Below are 21,428 nucleotides of genomic sequence, written 5' to 3'. Positions count from 1 at the left end.
ACCTAATGGCTGAGACCTTGGACTCTGGAAGCAGACTGCCTATTCAGAAAACTAGACTGTCTCTTCCAGGGTATATAACTTTGGGCAAGTTATTTGCTCAGTCTGTGTCTCACTTTCCTCCTTTGTAAAATGTACACAACGTTTCAGAACCTGCCTCGTGGTATGATTCGAATGACCAAATAATTCCTTGTGTAGAAAATGTGCAGAAAAGTGCCTGGTACAGGGCAAACATGGAAGTGTTAGCTGCTATCACCTTCCACATGGTCTTCACTCTAGTTGGTACATATCTTAAAAAACTGCAAACCATCACAGCACATGAAAACCCCTTTTGTAGAACTCACTTGGAGAAGAGGTATTTGAGATACTAACCCTTCATGTAGAACTGTGAGCTAGTTGTCAATTTCTCACCATTAAGGGTCAACAGAGACAGCTTTGCCACTCTAAAGCTGTTGACAGCGGGCCGAGAGAGGTCAAGGCCTGGGACATGTGTGAGAGGAGGTTGTGCTCCATGGGTGTCCTGGTGGGAGGTGGACTGCAGCTGACACCAGATACTGAGAAGCCTCACTTGCTCTTTGACTTTGGAGCCATGGCTTTGAGGCTTTTACTTTGTTTGCATTCCTGTTTTTCTGGCTTTTTTGATCCTCCTTTAAAAATGTATGATAGTTTTCTATGTTTTATGTATCTTTATAAGTCACTTTAAATCCTGTCTGGAACAGTGTATAAATAAATATCTTTAAAACCGATCATATCTAATTACTAACATTTGCTTAATATTTATGCTTACTAGCCTACATCCATGCAGAGAGGTACGGGCAATTTTCCATCTGGGCAAGAATACTGATTAGATTTCTCAAATTTCATAGAAAGATGTCAAAACAACCATATGCTCATATATTTTCCAAAGCATATGGTTAATAATAATTAAAACTAAGCAGCTAACAATATTGGGCTTTTATTCCAGGCCAGACACTATGCTGTGCCTTTTACTCATGATGCATATTTGAATCCCCACAGCCCCTGGCAAGAGTTCTTCTTATTGCCATTCTTGCAAGTGGGAAAACAGACTCTGAACGGTCAAACAACTTTTGCAAAGTTCATCAACATAAAATGTCAGGAAGATACTGAAGATACAATTTGAACGTAGGCAGCCAGGCTTCAGATCCAGTGCTTTTAAGCATAGTTCTTTGTTATATTGTCCTTAATTAGAAATCTAGTCCATCAGAACTCCAAGTCCTCATAGGAGAGGCTATTTCTGTGTTATAGAACATTTGCTGGTCCTGCAGATCCTACCTCTGTGTTACCTTCACAATTGTCTCCTTTCTCTCTCTACTTCTGTGCCCTGAACTTGTTTCTTGTAATGTTCTCCCAGGATTTATGATACACACTCTTCAAATCGATATTTTTCACAACTGTTTGAGTGCTCTAAAATGCCTTTGCCTTACCTGAGACACTTCAGTGCATCCTGTTGTCAAAAGCTAACTAATCAAGCTTCTGTGCATAACATAGCATGCTCCCCACACCCTTCTACCCCTTTAACACCCTCCCTTTATAATTTGTCAGGCATTATCACTACAATGCTGGTTATAGCATGTTGTTTTATGCCTCCATGCTTTTTCCTCTTGATGGAAAGCCCTTGTTCTCCTGGTGAACCAGCTGCTACCCATTAAACTTGCATTCAGTTCATGTGCTCCTGCTGATCATTCTCTTCCTAGTACGCTTTTCTCCCCAGCTGAGTTAGAGGCTCCAACTTAATATTCTCATGCTACCATATGTACGTGTGCATGCATGTGTGTATAATCAGTTTTTAGACTTTAGAAACTTTATTAATTTTTAAATTGTTGATAATTTTATCTGTGTGTACAATGTATTGTGATATGTACCCAATTCTTGTCTGTTGTCCCTCTCCCACTCCTGCCGACTTCCTTCTTTTTTTTTTTTTTTTTTTTTGGTTTTACGAGACAGGGTTTCTCTGTATTGTTTTAGAGGCTGTCGGTCCAGCCCGGCCTCGAACTCACAGAGATCCGCCTGCCTCTGCCTCCCGAGTGCTGGGATTAAAGGCGTGCGCCTCCACCGCCAGGCCCGACTTCCTTCTTTCCCATACTGGCTCCTCTCTTACTTTCATTTATTATTGTTATTATTATGTCTTATGACAGTAGCCACAGCTACTGTGTGTAAACAATGACAATGTGTATGCCATAGTCTTCATAAAATTCTTTCCAATTCTCTGTCTCTTTCAACCTTGATACCCCTTCTAGCAGGCCTCAGAGGCAGTGGCAGAATTGTCCCTTTTAGGGCGGGGCACTCAACACTCACTTCTCAGCACGTTGGAAGCATATGAGTCTCTGCATCACATCACCAAATGCAACAAGGAACTTCTCTGATTTGGCATGAGAGTAGCACTAATCTATGGGTATAAACATAAATAATAAGGAGGTTGTTTGGTTACATTGAACAAAAGAGCAGTATTACATTCCTCACTACACTAAAGCCCGTGGCCTCTCTATTTAGAGGCTTTTGATTAGGTTTACAGAAATAGGCATGTATTTCTTACCATAGAGCAGGCCTCAACTCTACCTAGAAAGTGGTTGGTTCTGCCCTAAATAGCCATGCCACTGTTGCACTTACCTGGCAAGTCATTATTGAATCATACAGAGATCACAGCTGGGTAAGACCATTGATGATTTTTATCACCCAGCAGCCTGCTTAGCACCTGCCAGCACCATTAATGCTAGCTTGTGTCAAGGAAGCTTCCGATTTAGTACAGCTTAATTATCTGAGTGCATAGTCTCTTCACCAACAGTGTCTTATCTGATTCTGCTGAGTAACCAAGAGCAATGACAACATTTGGGAGAACTTCTGGGGGCTCCTTGAACAACAATTCATGGGAAGTTATCCTGCATTTGGCCCTGGAATTTCATTTAAAAATACATGGCCTCTAAGAACAGCATTATGTACCCACTATGGTTATATTTATTTCTTTATTTTTTCATGATTGCCTGTTCAAGTGTCTGTTTCTCTGAGTGTGTGATCTTTGTGGGCATGGACTATGCTTTATTCCTTTATCCTTAGTTAGCTTGCATGGTGCTTAGAACATAGTTGGTCCACTCAGTCAGTGAATGTTTTATACACAGTGCAGAATTCAGAACTCCAAGCCTGGAAAAGAAGTGGAAACCATGAAAATATTCAAAGGTAATTACTAGGACAATAGAGGGTAGTCTCATGGAAAAATCTATGGGGCTAGATAAATTTATAATTACAAATCCAGGAGGCACAAGGGGGTTGAATATTCATAGATAATAATTGTGATAGCTGATCTCCTTCAGATATTGCTATTGCCCTGGTGACAGTTAATGGAGTTCACTCTGGAATGCATCAAAAAGAACTCTTAAACTTTTGAGATGTCAAATCTAACATTTTTACCATTTGAATCTGTGTTAAATTTCAGTAGTGTAGACTAGATAGTTAAGACATACTGATTTCCATGAGTGTATTTATTAAACACTTCTAGAAGGGACATCGCCCTAAAATGGAAAGGTGCAGTTAATACAACAAACAACACAGTATTCCAATGTGGACATTGTGTTGCTGCTTGTTCCTTTGTGTGTAGCAGCATCCAGACAGGATTTCTGCAAGTACTGAATCCCTAGAGGCTAGCTTAGTTGTTTTCTCCCTGCCTCCTTTTTATATTATCACATTTCTCCTTCCTCTTTCCCTTTCCATCCCTCTTCTTTTCTCTTCCCCGCTCTCCTTTCCTTCACTCATCTCCCCCTTCTTTCCTTGCCCTACTGTTTTTTTTTTGAGACACAGTCTTGCTATATACCTGAGGTTATCCTAAGTTGTGTTTCTTCTTTCAGTCTTGTAAGTGTTGATTGAAAGCTTTCTTTTCTATGTGGCATGGTTTTGTTTGTTTGAAGTTCTAGAGATTGACCACATCCTCTTGACTTTTTTGTTTTACTTTACCACAGTCTAAAAATCAAATCTCTTCCTTTTAGATTATCAAATAAATAAACCCACATAAATAAACCCACATGGGCACTGGATTTTCAAAGCCTTAAGGGCTATCCTTCACCCATGTTTTGGAATCTCATACATATAGCAGATATTAATTGTGAGTGCTTTACAACAGTCTTGTTCAAATACTGCCATTTTCTTGGTGACAGATAATAGAGTCCACTTTGATATTTGCTTTACGACTGCACAGATGTCTATGCTAATTGTGTGCTCCAGGACAACTGCATTGCAGTCAACATAATGAATTATTGTTTCCCAGTTAACATTGCCTTGAATGTCCATATACAAGCAGATTCAGAAAACATAGGGTAGGGAGTTTATAAGAATGGTTTCCCTCAATTCTCCTGTAAGCAACTTTTAAAGATTTTTGGTTACTTACCCTTATTATTTCAATTTTAGCCCATCAAATATGTACATTTATTTAGTGCTGTACAAAGAGCATATTATGAAGCATGTAGAATAGTATAAATAAGGAAGAATGAAAAGTAGATACTGTGAAGAAGACTAACATTTATTAAAAGTAAAAATTTTTATACTCGCCGGGCGTTGGTGGCACACGCCTTTAATCCCAGCACTCGGGAGGCAGAGGCAGGTGGATCTCTGTGAGTTCGAGACCAGCCTGGACTACCAAGCGAGTTCCAGGACAGCCTCCAAAACCACAGAGAAACCCTGTCTCGAAAAACAAAAACAAAAACAAAAACAAAAACAAAAACAAAAAACAAAAAAATTTTATACTCATTTTGGAGAGAGCAGTGATATGAAATGCTTTCGCTATATTATGATGATGGTGGGGGAGAGAGAGGGAGGAAAGAGGAAGGGAGGGGGAAGAGAGGTTTATATGAGTGTGGGTATGCAAGTATTATGGCGCGTGCATGCGTGTGTGCGTGCGTGCGTGTATGTGTGTGTGTGTGTGTGTGTGTGTGTGTGTGTGTGTGTGTGTGTGAGCAACCTTTGGGAGTTGGTTCTCTCCATCTACCTTGTCCCTTTTTTGGTGTTTCTTCTGTGCTACACACTTCTTACTCTAGGCTAACTGGGTCTGTGTGCTTCTGGGCAGTTCCCTAGTCTCTGCCTGCCATCTTGCCATAGGAATGACAGATATGTACCACAGTATCTGGCTTTTTACATGGGCTCTGGGGATCCAAGTCATATAATCAGGCTGGTGTGGTGAGTGACTGTACCTAGGGAGCCATCTCACCAGCTCCAAGAGCAATGATTTTAAACAAAAATTTGGTTAATGATGTGGCTTCTTGAAAATCTGATTCTAACTAATGCTCATTTTATATAGGTTTTTAATCATTTTTTATTTTAATTTTAAATAGCTTGTTTTACATGTCAATCCCAGTTCCCTCTCCCTCCCCTCCTCCCGCACTCCCCTTCCCCCCTCCCTCCCACCCTATTGCCAAATCCTTCCCCATAGGGGATATCTAGAGTCTGTCATTTTACTCTTGGTAGGGTCCAGGCACTCCCCTAAGAGTCCAGGCTGAGAGAGCATCCCTCTTTGTGCTATAGGCACACGAAGACAGTTTGTATACCAGGGATAGACACTGATCCACAGCTCAGGGCCCCATAGGTTGCCCAGGCCTTCTCGCTGACACTCACATTTGGGGGTCCAGATCAGTCCCATGTTGGCCTCCCCACTGTCGGGATCCAAGAGCTCTCCCCTGTTCAGATCAGCTGTCTCTGCTGGTTTTGCCAGCCCATTCTTTGCCAATTTGCTCATCACTCCTCTCTCTCTGTCACTGGGTTCCTCGGGTTCAGTTCAGTGATTAATTGTGTGTTTGCCTCTGCTTCCATCAGTCACTGGATGAAGGCTCCCGGATGGTTATAGACATCAAGTTCATTATCAGGGATGGGCATTCGAGGTGGTCCCTCCACTATTGCTTAGCTTGCCAATTGGTGTTATCCCTTTAGATCACTCGAGGTCACTCTGGTGCCTGATCTGTCTTCGAACCTATGATTCCCTCTTCCCCCTATTCTACCCCCAGCCCCTCAACTTCCTGTTCCCCCATGACCAACTCCCTTCCTCTTCACCCCCTCTCTTCTTCCCAAGTCCCACTCCCCCCCACCCCTCGCCGTGTCCCCCATCCATTCAGAGGATCTTGTCTCCATCCTCTTCTCTTGGGTACTATGCATATATGCATATCTTTTAGGTTCTTTCCAGTTTCCCAGACTCTCTATCTGTGGAAGTGCAGACTGGCACTATCCTGATCCATGTCTAAAATCCATATATGAGTGAGTATCCATTGCTTCTGCTTCCTGTTGTAGTCTAAATGTGTTCTCCAACAGTCACATGTAACAGTGTTGGGATGTGGGGACTAATAGGAGATGTTTTGATTATGAGTTCTCTACCCTTAGGAATGGACTTATGACATTATTGTCAAATGTGTTTGTTTTAATCGTAGTTGAGATTTCTCTTTCCATACCCCTTCCTTTCTATTTTGTGCATGTACTTTGTTGCCATTCTAAACCTTCTGCCATGGGAAGATTGAACAAAAGGATCTTCTAAGATTTGGGAAGTAAAATGAGTCAGATTCAAAGTCAAATGTTGCATTTTTCGTATTCACAATCTGTATTTAAATATATATATATATATATACATATAAGGGGAGCTGTTTTGGAACAGGAAGTTTATAAATGTGGTGGTGAGGTAAAGAGGGCAATGCACAGTGAATATGAGCAAAATACATTATCTACACTGTTCTAATTTACTTTCTATTGCGTGATAAACACCATGACCCAAAGCAAGTTGGGAGGAAAAGGTTTATTTTATCTTATAGTATGTTGTCTATCATGAAGGGAAATCAGGGCAGGAACTCAAGGCAGGAACCTGGAGGCAGGAACTGATGCAGAGGCCATGGAGGAATTCTGCTTACTGGCTTGTTCCTCATGGCTTACTCAGCCTGCTTTATATAGAACCCAGGACCACCAGCCCAGGGATGGCATCACCCACAGTGAGTTGGATTCTCCCACATCAATCATCAGTTAAGAAAATGTACCACAGACTTGAGAACAAGCCGTTCTATTGGGGACATTTTCTCAATCCAGGTTATTTCTTCCAAAAAGAGTCTAGCTCCTGCCAAATTTGCAGAAAACTAGCCAACACATATTTATATGAAAATTTATTGAAGCTCATCATCTTGAATAATTAAAATTTAGACATCCTTCATTAAGTTATATCCACAAGAGTATGGCTCAGTATATGTGAGGCCCTGGGTCCCTTATCATCACAAATAAATCAATAAAATCAATCAATAAAATAATTTACAAAGGGAAATAATATTTTAAGTTCCTAAATTAAAAAAAAAGACTAGATGTCATACCTCAACGTTAAAGTTCCCAGCTCCAGAACCCTGAGTCAAATATAATTTTCTTTATATTAAATATATATATATTATCCAGTCTGTGGTATTTTGTCATAGCAGCACAAAACTGAGTGAGATATAAAATTTTCTTTGTACTCCATTGTAATTTTTGCTTGAATAAGTAAATACATAAAAATCCTTCATTGAGTTGTATCTACAAGAGTTGGGGTGTGGCTCAGTATGCATGAGGCCCTGGGTCCCCTATCACCATTGCACTTCTTTTTCAAAAATAGTTTTTATTTTCATGTGTATGAATGTTTTGCCTGCACATATATCTGTGTACCATGTGGGTACAGTTCCATGAAGGTCAGAAGAGAACTTGTAGTTATGGATGGTATGAGCCAACATATGAGTGCTGGTAAACTAACCGGGATGCCCAAGAAGAGCAGCAGCTGGTGCCCTTAACCACTGAACAATCTCTCCACCACTCATTCTTCTGACTTTTTCATGTTTGAAAAAGGTTTTCAGTTCACCCCCAGTTTTAAATGATTGATTTTATTTTTAATTATGTGTGTAAGTAGGGCATGTGCTCATGAGTGCAAGTGCTTGAAGACGCCAAAGGCATTGGATCACCTGGAGCTGGCATTCCACACAGTTGTGATCCACTGCCATGGGTGGTAGGAATTAAAATCCAGTCCTCTGTAGGAGCAGTAAGCCCTCTTAACAACCAGCCATCCTTCTAGCCACCCACCTGTTTGAACGATATTTCCTGAGATGTAGATTTTTCTTTTAATAGATTGTATTTTCCTTTTACTATCTTAGAGATATTGTTCCACTGTTCTCATGGTTGTTTACAATAATTAACTTCAATAATTAATGTGATTTCCTCATTATCTCTGTGTATTAGTATGCAATGTACCTTTGTCCCCTACTCTAACTTTTCTTAATTATTTCTGATTTTATGTGCTTTGACTATGGAATGCTACATGTCATTACTTTGTTAGCATATTATTCTTGAAGTTCATTAAGTTTCTTGGATCTGTGAACTTAACAGTACTTTTCAAATTTTATTCATTATATTTATGAACTTTTTAGTGTTCCTACTTTCATTCATTACTTTATTTAGAGTATTTACATGTATACCAGACAGTTTGGAGTTGTCCTGCAACTAATTTCATTTCTTTTCTTTCATACTTTTTTTCCTACTATGCATCATTTATCATGTCTTCATGCTAATTATCTTTCAACAATGATATCTAATCTGTTGGTAATGTCGTGTTGTGTATGTTTGACCTCCAACACTGTAGTTTTATATTTCAAGGTTTGACTTTAGTCTTTTATTTTATAGCTTCCATATCCCTACTTTAGTTTTCAATAACATGGAATACAGCCATAGTAACCAGTCTTAATGATTTAATTAATTCCAATATTGGAAATTGTTGTACATTTTTAATTGATCTTGTTCTATATTATGCACTGAATTTTCCTGATTTTTGGCAGGTCTTTTAACTTTTAATGGTACTAGATATGGATGAATTTTCCTTCGTTAGCTGTTGTGTATTTTTGTACCTTAAACATTCTTGAGCTCCATTTGCGGACTCACAGAAGCTGTTTGGAAGCACTTAAGTTACTTGAAAATAGATCAATCCTTTCAGGTTTTTCTGGTTAGATTTGGTGGACAGGATCAGAGAAATTAATAATGTAGGCCTAATTGTTTCCTACTACTGAGGTAATAAGACTTAGTTCTGGAGCCAGTGGTCTGTGAATCATGAGGTTTTATAGTCTGGCTGTGGAAATAGACACTGTTTCTGGTATTACTTGAATGATAGGCACAGTGCTTTTGAATCCTTTCTGGTGGGTCACTCCCTGACCTAGAGTAATTTCATCACAGGGATGACTTGTATTGGTTGGTCCTTTGCTAAATGCTTGGAGGAGGCTTCGTGTAGGCATACTCTGTCTTGAGATCTCTGGTCACCTAAGGCTTGCTTAGGTTCTTAGCCTTCTCAATCTGGGAAGCTTAGCAAGTTTTTCCTGACTTCTTCCTCTACAATTTGGTTGGAAAACTCACTCAAGACAGTTTACTAGAAAATGACAATTCTCACCCCATCTCATATAGATCACAGCCTACATTGCCTCATATTCAAAACACATGAAACACCAGTGTTGCATGTGTTTTGGCAGTTTATTGTTATTTCAGGCACAGAAGATACACATTCTTTGTTACTTCATCTTGAACATCAGTAACCTTTGGCAACTCTCAATGATTATGACAAGTTGGTTGCTCAATTTCAGTTGTCATCTTTCAAACATGTAGGCACAATAGCATTACTTGTTGGACATTGCAAAATCACCTTTAAATAACTATGTTCAAATGCACGCAGAATCTAGCATCCAGTAATGTAAACCTCTCATAACAAGCAGAGTGTCTGCAGTACAGCTAGCACTGGTGGTGTAGGTATGGGTGTGATGACCCTGAGGGTATGAAAACAGGAGACTGGTCCAACCCCTTGTTCCTCTCTGCATAAGGTGGATTAGTCAGGGCAACACTGGAGAGCTTGTGCCCTGGTGGTGAGGATGGGGGAGACCTGGCCTGCTGATCGACCCTGTAACTATGAGTTGGCCCACCCCAACATCCACCCCATCTGTGATCTGCTGGAGCAGATCCTGCATATTCAAAGCTGCAAGATCTCCACAACCCAGGGCAATAGCAGGATATTTGATTGGAGTCCCAGTGAGAGCGCAGTACCAATAGTGTAGCAAAAACCAGAGTCCTCGAATCACACTAATGACTCTTTGCAATAACCACTGGCAAATAAAGAATATGGACTAAAGCATATACTGAGTGACTCACTGTGTCACACAACAGCTTCCATTACCAGAAATTTCTTTTTCTCTCTCAAATTTTATTTTATTTTATTTGGGGAGGGGTGTTGCAAGGGCAGATATAATGGAATGGGTAGATGATTGGGATTGAGATCCATGATGCAAAAGACACAGAGAAGAAATAAAAAGAAAGTTAAAACAAAACAGTGTCTGTGTATACCATACATTGACTTAGCAAGAGTAGTTTAATGTAGGACTTCAGGGGTAAACTAACATCCTTTATGTTTAATAAGACTTAGTAAGATACTAATTTTTACCAAAATTGTTCATTGTTCTTTGGTGGGAAATGACTGTTAATCCATTAGAGTTGACATGTAAAACTTACATAATTAGCATTTGTAAGTTTAGAAAAATATTTACTATCACTTCAGCCTTTTAGCCCTTGAGCATGGGTCAGGTTTCAGAAATCCTTTTGTTATATGTAAGGCTATCAGTGTGATTTCTTATTTTAAAAAGGCTAAATGCATCACACACTGTCTAGCTAGAGTTTAATTCATGATCGACCCATATTCTTTAAAACCAAATGAACATTTTTTCCAAGATTCAGTAGAAGCAGAAGATCTAAATTTACATCTATGAAGTGATGACCCATGCTGGTGTAGCTCAGTGGAACAGTTGTTCCTTATAATGAGTGAGGCTTTTTTTCTTTTTCAAAGCTACTACACAGCATCTCCATGTTCACATAACTTCATGTATTTTAAAACTCATTTAACCTATACAAAACAAGCTCAGGTGTGTAAATCCAGTTACATTTTACAAATAAAGAAGGTCCTGAGGAGGAGGTACAGCAGTTTACACAAAATCACATAGTGAATGATAGAGTTAAAATTCAAATTCATTGTGGCTCCACAGTTCAAGTGTTTCAGACCAGCACCACTGTTTTGTCTTCTCTCAGCTCCATAACCTCTTTTTAGTTTTGGGGGATCTAAATCAAAACACTCAAATAGATCTCTGAGTGAAGACACTCATTGAAATCATTGGTTCACTGAAATCATACTGTTATGTCAGATGCTGTTCTTGAATCCATATTCAAGAATTTCTTTTAAGGAAATTACATTGGGCTGAAGTATCTAGTTTGAATGCAAATATTAATGTTTTCATATTTATAAATGCCCTCCATGTTTGAGAGAGAGGGAGGGTATTTGTGCGTTCAACAAATGTAATGCAGAATAAAATCTATAGGATTTTCTTTCTCCTGCAAGTGGTGTTTTCTAATTTGCATCACTTTTCATTTTTTGAACACCAATAGTGATTTTTAATCTGAGTGCTATTTAGGAAATGCATTTTTCTGAATGACTTTCTAGAGTATTTCCAAAGGTCATATAGCTAATAAAGATTCAGAGTTTGCATCCAACTCTGTCTGATGCCACTATTTTCATTATCCATGATTTCTTTTATTTTCATTTTAAAAGCTATCTTTGGAATTTAAGATACTTTAAGATTGTTCCTTCATATGTGTGTATGTGCCTAGTCTTATTGTAACTTGTTATGCAGTGTTCCGTTGATATCTCTGGAAGGTCTGCTCTTTTCTGAAGGGAAATGGAGGAGGAGTGGATCACGAGGAGAGGAGAGGTGGGGGTGCAGGGAGGAGTGGAGGGAGGGGAATCTGTGGTTGGGATGTAATATATGAGAGAGGAATAAAGAAAACAGAAAAAATTATTCCTTCTCTTCTCAAGACCTAGCTTTGTTGGAGTTAGTATTAATAGTTATACGCAATTATTTCTTAATCTATAAGATCAGGGTACAGATTATTTAGAATTATAAACATGTTCATTAAACCAAACTCATTGTTCAGTTTGCCTATATATTTCCTATTTTTTCTGCTAGCACTATTATTAATTGAGACATACGTCAACATTCTGTTCTGGTGGATAAATCTATAGTTTCCCCTTGTTTTGGAATATTGTCCTCTTCTTTAGCAATAAATACTTGCAATTGCTAACTAAAGAAGCTGCCTATTCCAGAATACCTTATTCTGGGCCTAGGCCCTACCAAAATGCTTCTTCAATGAAATTTGACACTATATGATTACACAGAATGAACAAATTGTCCACCAGAGGAGCTCAAGTTTTGACAGGTGATCTTAGCCATGACTTGGCCCATGTGACTATACATTTATGCCTGAATGGAAGTGAAGTAGCATAGCAAGTTTTCTTAGGCCTTGACTTCACTATTATTAAGTTCTAGTGTCCATAAGTTGAGTGTCTGAATGGCTATAACTTTTTCTATAATTTTGTGTTTGTCTGGCTTGCTAACTTTAACTGTGTTTGTGCCTCTGTTGGTTTTCTTAATTCTGGTTTTCAAAATATGATATTATCGTTTGCCCTAAAATGATATCAATTAATTGAAAAGGAAATTTATCCTTTATTCAGGACATTCCCTTTTGAATTCCTAGAGAATATATTCTATCCCATAGTATGCAAACAGCTATGGTGGTGGAGGTGAGGTAAAAGGCAGTTTTATTTGCTAAGATATTAAAGACAAATTTAGTCCATTATGAGTTCTTCTTTGACCTATGAGTGAATTAGAAGTGTCTGGTAAATTTTCAGACAGTATTGAGATTAGAGTTATCTTTTAAAATTAACTTCGTATTTAATTTCCTTGAAGTCAAATATTGTGGTTTGTGTGAAAAATACATTTTTTTCATTTACTGAGACTTATATTACAGCCTAGTACATTATTACCTCTTGGTGTAAACATTCCAAGTGTGCTTGAGAAGTATGCCTCCAATTGGATATATTCCATTTAAATCAAGTTTCTTGTACTGTTCAACTTGTTTATATATTTAATTTTTTGAAAGAGGCTCTCATGTAAACTAGGCTGGTCTCAAACACGCTAGTAGCAAAGGATACCTTAAACTTTCTTTTTTTCTCTTTTTTCTTTTTGTTTTTCGAGACAGGGTGTCTCTGTATTGTTTTGGAGGCTTTCTTAGAACTAGCTCTTATAGATCAGGCTGGCCTCGAACTCACAGATATCCACCTGCCTCTGCCTCCCAAGTGCTGGGATTAAAGGCATGCACTGCCGGGCGGTGGTGGCTCATGCCTTTAATCCCAGCACTCCGGGAGGCAGAGGCAGGCGGATCTCTGTGAGTTCAAGGCTGAGCTGGACTGACAGCCTCCAAAACAATACAGAGAAACCCTGTCTCGTAAAACCAAAAAAAAAAAAAAAAAAAAAAAAAAAGGCGTGCACCACCAACGCCCAGCCCTGAACTTTCTGATCTTTCTATCTGTGCCTCCTGAGTGCTGGGGTTACAGGTGTGAGTTATCAAACCTTTGATAAGGTACTGGGGCTTGAACCCAGAGCTTCTTGAATACTAGGAAAGCACTCTGTCAATTGAGCTACAATGCCAACTGTAATCATATGATGTTCTGTCATCAAAAGACATTACCAAAGATGCCTGATGGATCTCTACTGTGCGTGTAATGTCGTATAAAATTCTTCATTATCAAGAATACTCAGGAGGCATATTAAGTCAGCTCTAACCCATCTTTCCCTCCATTCTCCTTTATCAACAGAAGTACTCATAGGGCTAGATAGATGGTTCAGTGGATAAGAATGCTAATACTCTTCCAGAGGATTCTAGTTATATTCTCAGCACCCGTGTGGAGTGGCTCATAACTGCCAATAACTCTACCTCCATGAGATCTGATGCCCTCTTCTGGTATACCTTTGCACCTGCATGCACATCACACACACACACACACACACACACACACACACACACACACACACACACACACACACACCTTAAAAAGCACCCATTTTAATAAGGTAAAAACTACTTCCTCTGTAAAAACCCTTACAAGTAAATAGTGTTCTCTTTGTCTCTTTCTATCTCCCCCTCCATGTCTATGTAATTAGATACTTCTATAAGTTTTCATAGATTAAATAGGGTTAATAGACTTGGGACTTGAGAACACAGAATAATAAAGTTGGATGCCAAGGACCTACTTTGTGGTGGGAGACTTTGACTCAGCTGTTTTTATGAACTTTCCGAAGGTGCTTATTCTGAATGACCCAGACATTTCCCAGAGTCACGAGTAATTTCTCAAAAAAATCATGTAGGGCATGGTTCAAGGGTGGAAGTGGAAACAGGGAGTAGATAAGATTCTTCTAATTTATCCCTTTAGCTTGACTCAAGGAGGAGGTATCCCAGGGAAAGGTTCTAGGGCTGTTCAGTTACTCTGGCCTTAATATGAACTTCATTTTTGTGAAGCTAATTGTTTGTTATTTCAGACAACTCTGGTCACTCTCCTTGCCCAATTGCTTTGAAGAAAGAAGAGTAGAAGATAAAGAGTAGAATACGAAATACATCATGTCGGAGATACTAGACCTCTCTTTTCTGTCTGATATGGAACGAGATTTGATCCTCAGTGTTCTGCAGAGAGATGAGGAACTCAGAAAAGCAGATGAGAAAAGGATTAGGTGAGAGGCCCAGAAATGGTATGCACTTCCAGACTTCTAACCAAGGATACCCAGGCTTTCCCATTGCCTCTTCACTCACTATCGGAATTATACATACGATTTTACAGCTCAGTGGGTCAAGCTGGGCTCCGAGATTCTTCCTTTTACACAACCGGGTAGTCTTACTGTCAGTACCTCAACTTGTGAAGATCCTGAACCCATTTGTGCTTCTCTTTTGGGTCTTGGCAGGCGACTGAAGAATGAGCTACTGGAGATAAAACGGAAAGGTGCCAAAAGAGGCAGCCAACACTACAGTGATCGGACCTGTGCCCGGTGCCAGGAGGGCCTGGGTCGTTTGATTCCCAAGAACAACACTTGTGTGGGTTGTAATCACTTAGTGTGTCGAGAATGCCGCATTCTGGAAAGTAATGGTTCCTGGCGGTGCAAGGTGTGCGCCAAGGAAATGTGAGTGTCACTTAACAACAGCATAGTAAGGAGGGGAGATGAGTCAGGCTGTAGTGTGAATTTTTTCTCATTAACTTGGTTAGGTGAATTGCAAAGGTCATTATTTGTACATCTGACCTTCTCTTTTCTCCCAGAGAACTGAAGAAAGCAACTGGAGATTGGTTTTATGATCAGAAAGTAAACCGCTTCGCTTACCGAACAGGCAGTGAGATAATCAGGATGTCTCTGCGCAGGAAGCCTGCAGGTATTGAACCCGACTAGAGGCTATTCCCTGAAGGCCCCAGCTTCAGGGATAACTAAACTAGGCTTGTGTAGAATCCAGCTTTAGTCTGGTCAGTGGTCATTTAACTCCAGGGTCTCGGGCAGTTTGGGGGAGCATACATTAATGTGTCTGTCCCATCTGCAAGTGTGGTTTTGGGGGAGATGCTTTGAAAGTTGTCTCCTTCCTGGCTCTGGTTACTATCCTGCCATGCTTTTGTTTTGAAGCAAATAAAAGAGAGACAATGGGACAGTCCCTCCTTCAGCAGACACAGATGGCTGATATCTGGCCAGGAAGAAAGATCATTCAGGAACAACAGAAGGAATCCAGGTAAGAGCCAAGGAATTTTTGTTGTTCATTGCTTTTATTACTTTTACTTCGTTTTCTAAAATACTAGGCATTATTAGAGAGAGATTGGAAAGTACAGATAAAATCAAAGAAGGGGAAAAATCCATCTTGATCTTATTAGCTCCATGTAGAGATCAACATTTAGGTAAATTTACTTTGTTCTTATGCTGCACGGTGCTGTGAGAAAGAAAACTATTTTAACAATTTACTTAAAAAGTTATGTGTCTGTATACAGGTATGTTCACATGGTACAGATGCTTTCAGAGGCTGGAGGGGTGTTAGATACTCTGGAGTTGGACTCCTGTGCAGTTTTGAGGCACTTGACAAGAGTACTGGGAACTGAACTTGGGTCTTCTGCCAGAGCAATAAGCACATCTCTCAGTCGCCATCAGCTTTCTTCCATGCCTTCCTAATCTCTCTTTGGTTGTGATAAAAGTAAAGAAAAACTCTTCACAACACATATGCCTAAAATACACCAGCAACAAATAGGGTAAAGTGTAGGACCACAAATCAGAAATCTAAAATAAAACCCTATGGTTAAGAAAACAAAAGATCTGGGGGCTGCGGAGATGGGCCAGTGAGTCAGAATGCTTTGCAAGCATGAGGACCTGACTTTCAATCCCTACATCCCATGTAAAATCCAGCTATTACTATGTGCCTGAACCCATTGCTTTGTGTGGAACGAGGGAAAGGACCACCGAGACTTGGCAATCAGCCTAGCTCTAGGCTTGGTAGATGACCCTGTTTCAAGGCAATAAAGTATCCATAAAGCCAACCCTGCTTGCCTACTTGACCTGCCAGGCAAAATGCACCCACTGGTGCAACAGGGGCATGAAGTTTATGAGGATAACTAACTAACTGCTCCACAGAAAGAATTCAGGCCTGGTATTGTGAACCTGATCGTAAGCCCAAGGCTCAGCGGGACAGAGAGAGGCCCTAGGGAAAAGCCTACAACTGTTGTAGGGATTGTCTGACTCTGTAATTGCTTTGAGTAAAATAGTCATTTTCACAATTTGATTTTTCATATATTGATTTTTTTTCAACTGATGAACCTGGGAGATTTTTCCGTCATCTAGTATATTTCTCAGTTAATTCCTTCAGTGTTTCAAGATTATTGTAGAAGTCTTTCATATCTTTGGTTGGGTTTATTCCAATGTATTTTTAGGCTATTATGACTGGAACTGTTTTCCTTTTCAATATGCTTCTCATTTGTGTATAGAGAGACTAGTGATTTTGTGTATTAATTTTATATCTTGCCACTTTGCTGAAGGTGGTTATCAGTTTCAAAAGTTTTCTGGTGGTGTCTTTAGGGTTTATTATGTATACAATAGCTTCAATCATGATAGCTAAAACCTGGAAACAATTCAAGAACCCACCAGAAGCTGAATGGATAAACTAGCCACAGAGTACTAATCTGTTAACAAAAGGAATGAACTATTGATATATACAATATCATGACTGGATCTCAAAATACAAATGAGTGAAAAGCACTAAACAAAAAAGTAGCTATGTTCTGAGTATGGTGAGTATGGTGATGTAGACCTTTGGTTCCATCAGTTAGGAGATGGTGCAGAGGCAGGTGGGTCACTGAGTTGAAGGCTGGCATGGTCTACATAGCAAATTCCACGCCAGCCAGAGCTACACAGCGAGGCCACACTTTAAAACAAACAAAAACCGAACCAAACAAAAAAGAGTACTCCCTTTATGAGTCTGTATGATTTTGCTATATAAATTTTCAGAAAGTACAAACTAATTTTTAGCAACAGAACTAGATCAACATTTGCCTGGAGCCAGGGCCTAGAAGGGAAAGGAGGGGTTGCTAAGGGGCATGAAGGCACTTTGGAGAGTGATTAATATGTTCCTTAACTAATTGTAGCAGTAGCTTTTGAAGTGCATATCTATTGCCAGAAATCATCAGCGTGCGTAATTAGGCACGTACAGCTGATTTGTGCCAATTAGTTAAAAACAGCAGAAAACTGCAACACAGGCACTTTTCCAACACCAGAGCTCTTCATTCGTTTTTCTGCTTGTGTGCTGTTTGACTGTATATATGTACTGTGATTTTATCAGATAGCCTTGGGTGCATGAGTCATCTGTTCCAGGTGATGAGGCCCCCTTATTCCTTTGTAGTTAAGGTTAAAAATGGCTTTTATTTGCTGAACTTGATTAAAGCATCTGACATCACTGGTCAGAATGCAATTTCTGAAATCTACTGCTTCTGGCTGTCTGCGACCTCTTGTCTCATTGGATTGAGAAGCCTCTTATTTATTATAAACATGAAAACAGATTGAGTGAGCATAAGTGATTTTTACATAAAATTATGGAGCCTCAGAGATAATTGAATCCAACCCTTTTATTTTTATAGAAAAGAAAGCAGGATAAATGGTTTACCTGAGATCATACAGATAAAGACCAGGACTCCTATCTCTGAGTTTATTTTTACTGCACAGATGTCAAATAATTGCTTTTTTGCCCTACGGTTGTTTACATCAGTTCAGGATCAGAACGTATTCATCTTTAGGGAGGAAAAAACGAAAAGAAATACAAGCACCAAACACTCCATGGGCCATTGTTGAATAGTGTCTCTAGAGGAATGATTGTTTGAAGTTCCTTTTCACTTTGCAGCGAGTGAGGACAAAAGAATGATTTTAGAGTAAAGAAAAGAAAACCAAGCACCTTGCTGTGTCTCATTTGATAAAGCTGGTACATTTCTTGAGAATGACCTCTGTTTCACCTCCTGTATATGCTAAGATTTCAGCTCGGCTCCTTCTGTTTGTTTGCACAGACCTATCTCAAACATCACCTGACAAGTTGGAAAGTTTATTCTCCACTGGCTGAGACATTGAGATAGTATAGATTTGGTAGCCTTGTTTTTGTTCATGTACTTGCTAAATGTATGCGAAAGACTACCATGTGCCAGATATTGTTTTAGGCACTGGGATCCCATGGTGTACACAAATAAGTCCCTGTTTGTAGATTGTAGATTTGGGAGTAGGGAGCACATAAAGCAAATAATCAAATACATAGTCTGTCAGATGTTGACAAGTGTGATGGAGAAAATGAGCTGGAGTGAAGGGATGTGGAGTGCTAGGAACACATGTGTGTACATATGCTGTTTTCCTCAGGATAGTTAGGGCAAGTCTAAATAGTCAGGTGACATTTGAAAAAACTGTAGGGGCAAACATGGAGAGTATTTGGAGAGTAGAAGCATTGTAGACAGAAAACTCAGTAGGTCTAAAGAACTCAGAACGAGTTTGACACATGTCTAATCTGGAGTTGAGTTGTGGGGGTTGTAGGTACACGGAAATAAACACAGAAATGGATGGGAAGCCAGTTATGTAAGACTTCACTGACAGCTGTAAAGACTATAATTTGAGAGAGAGGATGCCAGGACCAATGTTATGATTTTATTGCTTCTTTATGTTTCTTTGTTTACAAATTGAGGTAAAATTCATATAACATTAAACCATAATTTTCGATTTTGTAAAGTTCAATCCATGAATATTGGGAATTTTGGGATGTTGTGCAACCATCCCAGCTATTGATTGTCAGGACATTGCTATCACTCCAAAGCCCTTATACATTAACTAGCCCTGCTACTTCTTCCAGCCCTTAATTTGAATACCCTGGATTTACCATGTGAATGAAGTCATACAAACTGTGGACATTCTGGTTGGTTTCTTTCAGTTAGCATAAAAGTTTTCAATATTCATTCGTGCTGCTGTAGATACTAGAGTTTTATGTTCTTTTACGAATGAACACTATTCGTTTGTATTGCTGTATAAATTTTGGCTATCTCTTCACCTGTAGATGAACATTTAGACTCTTTCTACCTTTCAAGTATTAAGAACAATGCTATGTGAGCCTGGAGAGATGGCTCAGCTGTAAGAGAACTTGATCCTCTTGCAGAGGACCTGGGCTTGGGTCCCAGCAAACACTTGGTGATTCACAACCATTTGTAACTCCTGGTCCAGGTGATCCCATGCCCTGTTACTGCCCTCTGTGGGCACCAAGCATGAACATGGCACACAGACATACATACAGGCAGAACATTCATATATATATAAAATAAATGAATTAATGAATACATCCCAAAGAAATCAGGGAAAGGGGCTGTAATATTACTTCCAGGTGTGGTGCTTCAGGCCTGTATTCCTAGCATTCTGGAGGCAAAGGCAGGTGGATCGCTGTGAGTTTGAGACCAGCCTGGTCTCCATAGAAAGAAGGACAGGGTTGAGATAAATTAGAAAGTAGGAGGTCTTAGTCTTCTGGAATGTAGAGTATGAAGAAGAGTGAAGGGTGAGATATGAACCTGGAGACATTAGAAGGGGCAGGTCATTAGAAGTTTCATGTTATGCTGAGGCGCCAGAAGTCAGTTTCTGCAGGAATGGGGAATGACTTAAGTGTTTGCAAAGTCTCCTCACATCATTGGGGAATGCAGCTTAGTGGGAGAACATTTGTTTAGCACATGTGAGACCCCAGGTGGGAGCCCAATCATTGTACAATCGACTCGCATTTATGTTCAAAAATCATTCACGTTACTACTATGGAACAGAGGGAAAGATACCTATCCAGAGGCGGGAGAGTTCACTTCCCGTAAAACGCAGATTTTTAAAATTCTAGTGTAAACGCCAGGTCTTGGTTTTATTCTAGTGTGCTGTTTGAAGTGCCAAAGCCGAGAAGTGGAACAAGCGCTCTGGAGGCTGAGAGCGAGAGTCTGGATAGCCACACGGCTGACTCGGATAGCACCTCCAGGTGGAGTCTCCCCATCTGTCTCACCTCTGCCCATGCTGAGCGCTCATTTTGTTCTCTAGCGTCAGGGTGCAGGTTTCCTCTGCCTTGAGTGTTCCTGGTTTCTGTCCTTGGGTTTTTGAGTGACTCTTTCCTCCGATGTCACCAGGAGTCACTCTTTAGTACTTCCACCGCTATGGCTCAGAGCACAGCTTCCTGGAGTGAACTAACTGCCCCTGGATGCTGCCCTGTGGAGGATTCCGCTATGGTCCCTTAGGAAAGGTGGTGTGCACATTTGTGTGTGTGCAGAGTTGCTTGCCTGATCTTCTGCACTCCTTCCAGCTGACTCGGATGTGAAACGTGACGTCTCAGTTTGGTTGCTATAGTTAATATGACAGTGACTCACCTTCCTTGCTAGTGCTTTGGGGCCTGGATAGAAGAGGAAGGGGAAGACATGACTTAGTTCTAACTTCTGATACTTCTAGGAGAGATTCTATCGACAAATCTGGACTCTTCCCAGAATGGAAGAAGATGACTGCTCCCAAATCTCATGTTGAAAAGGTAAGTTGAAGGCTTTTGGTTTTACTTCTCTTTCCTTCCTCCCTCCTGTTTCCCACCTCCCCTCCCTCCTTCCTCCACAACTGTCTTCTTATCTCAAGTCAGAATTTAAATCAGGAATTCAACTAAAAGTTTTACCTCAGGTTCATTTGGAAATATTTCAAAGGTCTTGGCTGAAATGTGTGTGAACATAGATTTTATATTAATCTTTAAGTTTGTCATAGTTGGGTTAAAATCTGACCCATACGCTGTTTGTGAGGTATCCTCTATTCTTTTTTTTTTGGTATACCTGCTGGTCTTTTGTTATATCCTTGTCCTTGTTCCTTTTTAGGAAGTTCAGCCAGGGAGCCAAAATGACGAGGGTGACATGATATTCAAGAAGAACACCAGAAAACCCCTGAGACCTTCAGGTAGCCTTCCCTTCATGGCTAGATGAGGCTCATGTTTTGAGTGCTTTTGCTGGGCTC

The 21,428-nt window shown here is 40.0% G+C and overlaps 1 protein-coding gene across 2 annotated transcripts in view; it reads left to right on the top strand.

The window, feature by feature from the left end:
- Window positions 1-21,428, top strand: part of Sytl4 (synaptotagmin like 4) — a 47,651-nt gene that overhangs the window by 10,878 nt on the left and 15,345 nt on the right. For both annotated transcript variants that reach the window (XM_013115173.3, XM_005072502.4), the window contains exons 2-8: window positions 14,433-14,621; window positions 14,850-15,065; window positions 15,200-15,309; window positions 15,552-15,654; window positions 20,326-20,427; window positions 20,889-20,964; window positions 21,293-21,371. In XM_013115173.3, the coding sequence (XP_012970627.1) occupies window positions 14,512-14,621; window positions 14,850-15,065; window positions 15,200-15,309; window positions 15,552-15,654; window positions 20,326-20,427; window positions 20,889-20,964; window positions 21,293-21,371 (796 nt within the window). In that variant the 5' untranslated portion in view covers window positions 14,433-14,511. The remainder of the gene's footprint in view (window positions 1-14,432; window positions 14,622-14,849; window positions 15,066-15,199; window positions 15,310-15,551; window positions 15,655-20,325; window positions 20,428-20,888; window positions 20,965-21,292; window positions 21,372-21,428) is intronic.

Source organism: Mesocricetus auratus, unplaced genomic scaffold, assembly GCF_017639785.1.
Source record: "Mesocricetus auratus isolate SY011 unplaced genomic scaffold, BCM_Maur_2.0 Super-Scaffold_100003, whole genome shotgun sequence".
In the NCBI taxonomy this organism is placed as follows: Eukaryota; Metazoa; Chordata; class Mammalia; order Rodentia; family Cricetidae; genus Mesocricetus; species Mesocricetus auratus.
The sequence above is the reverse complement of the archived record's forward strand: the minus strand, read 5'-3'. Positions and strand labels throughout refer to the sequence as shown.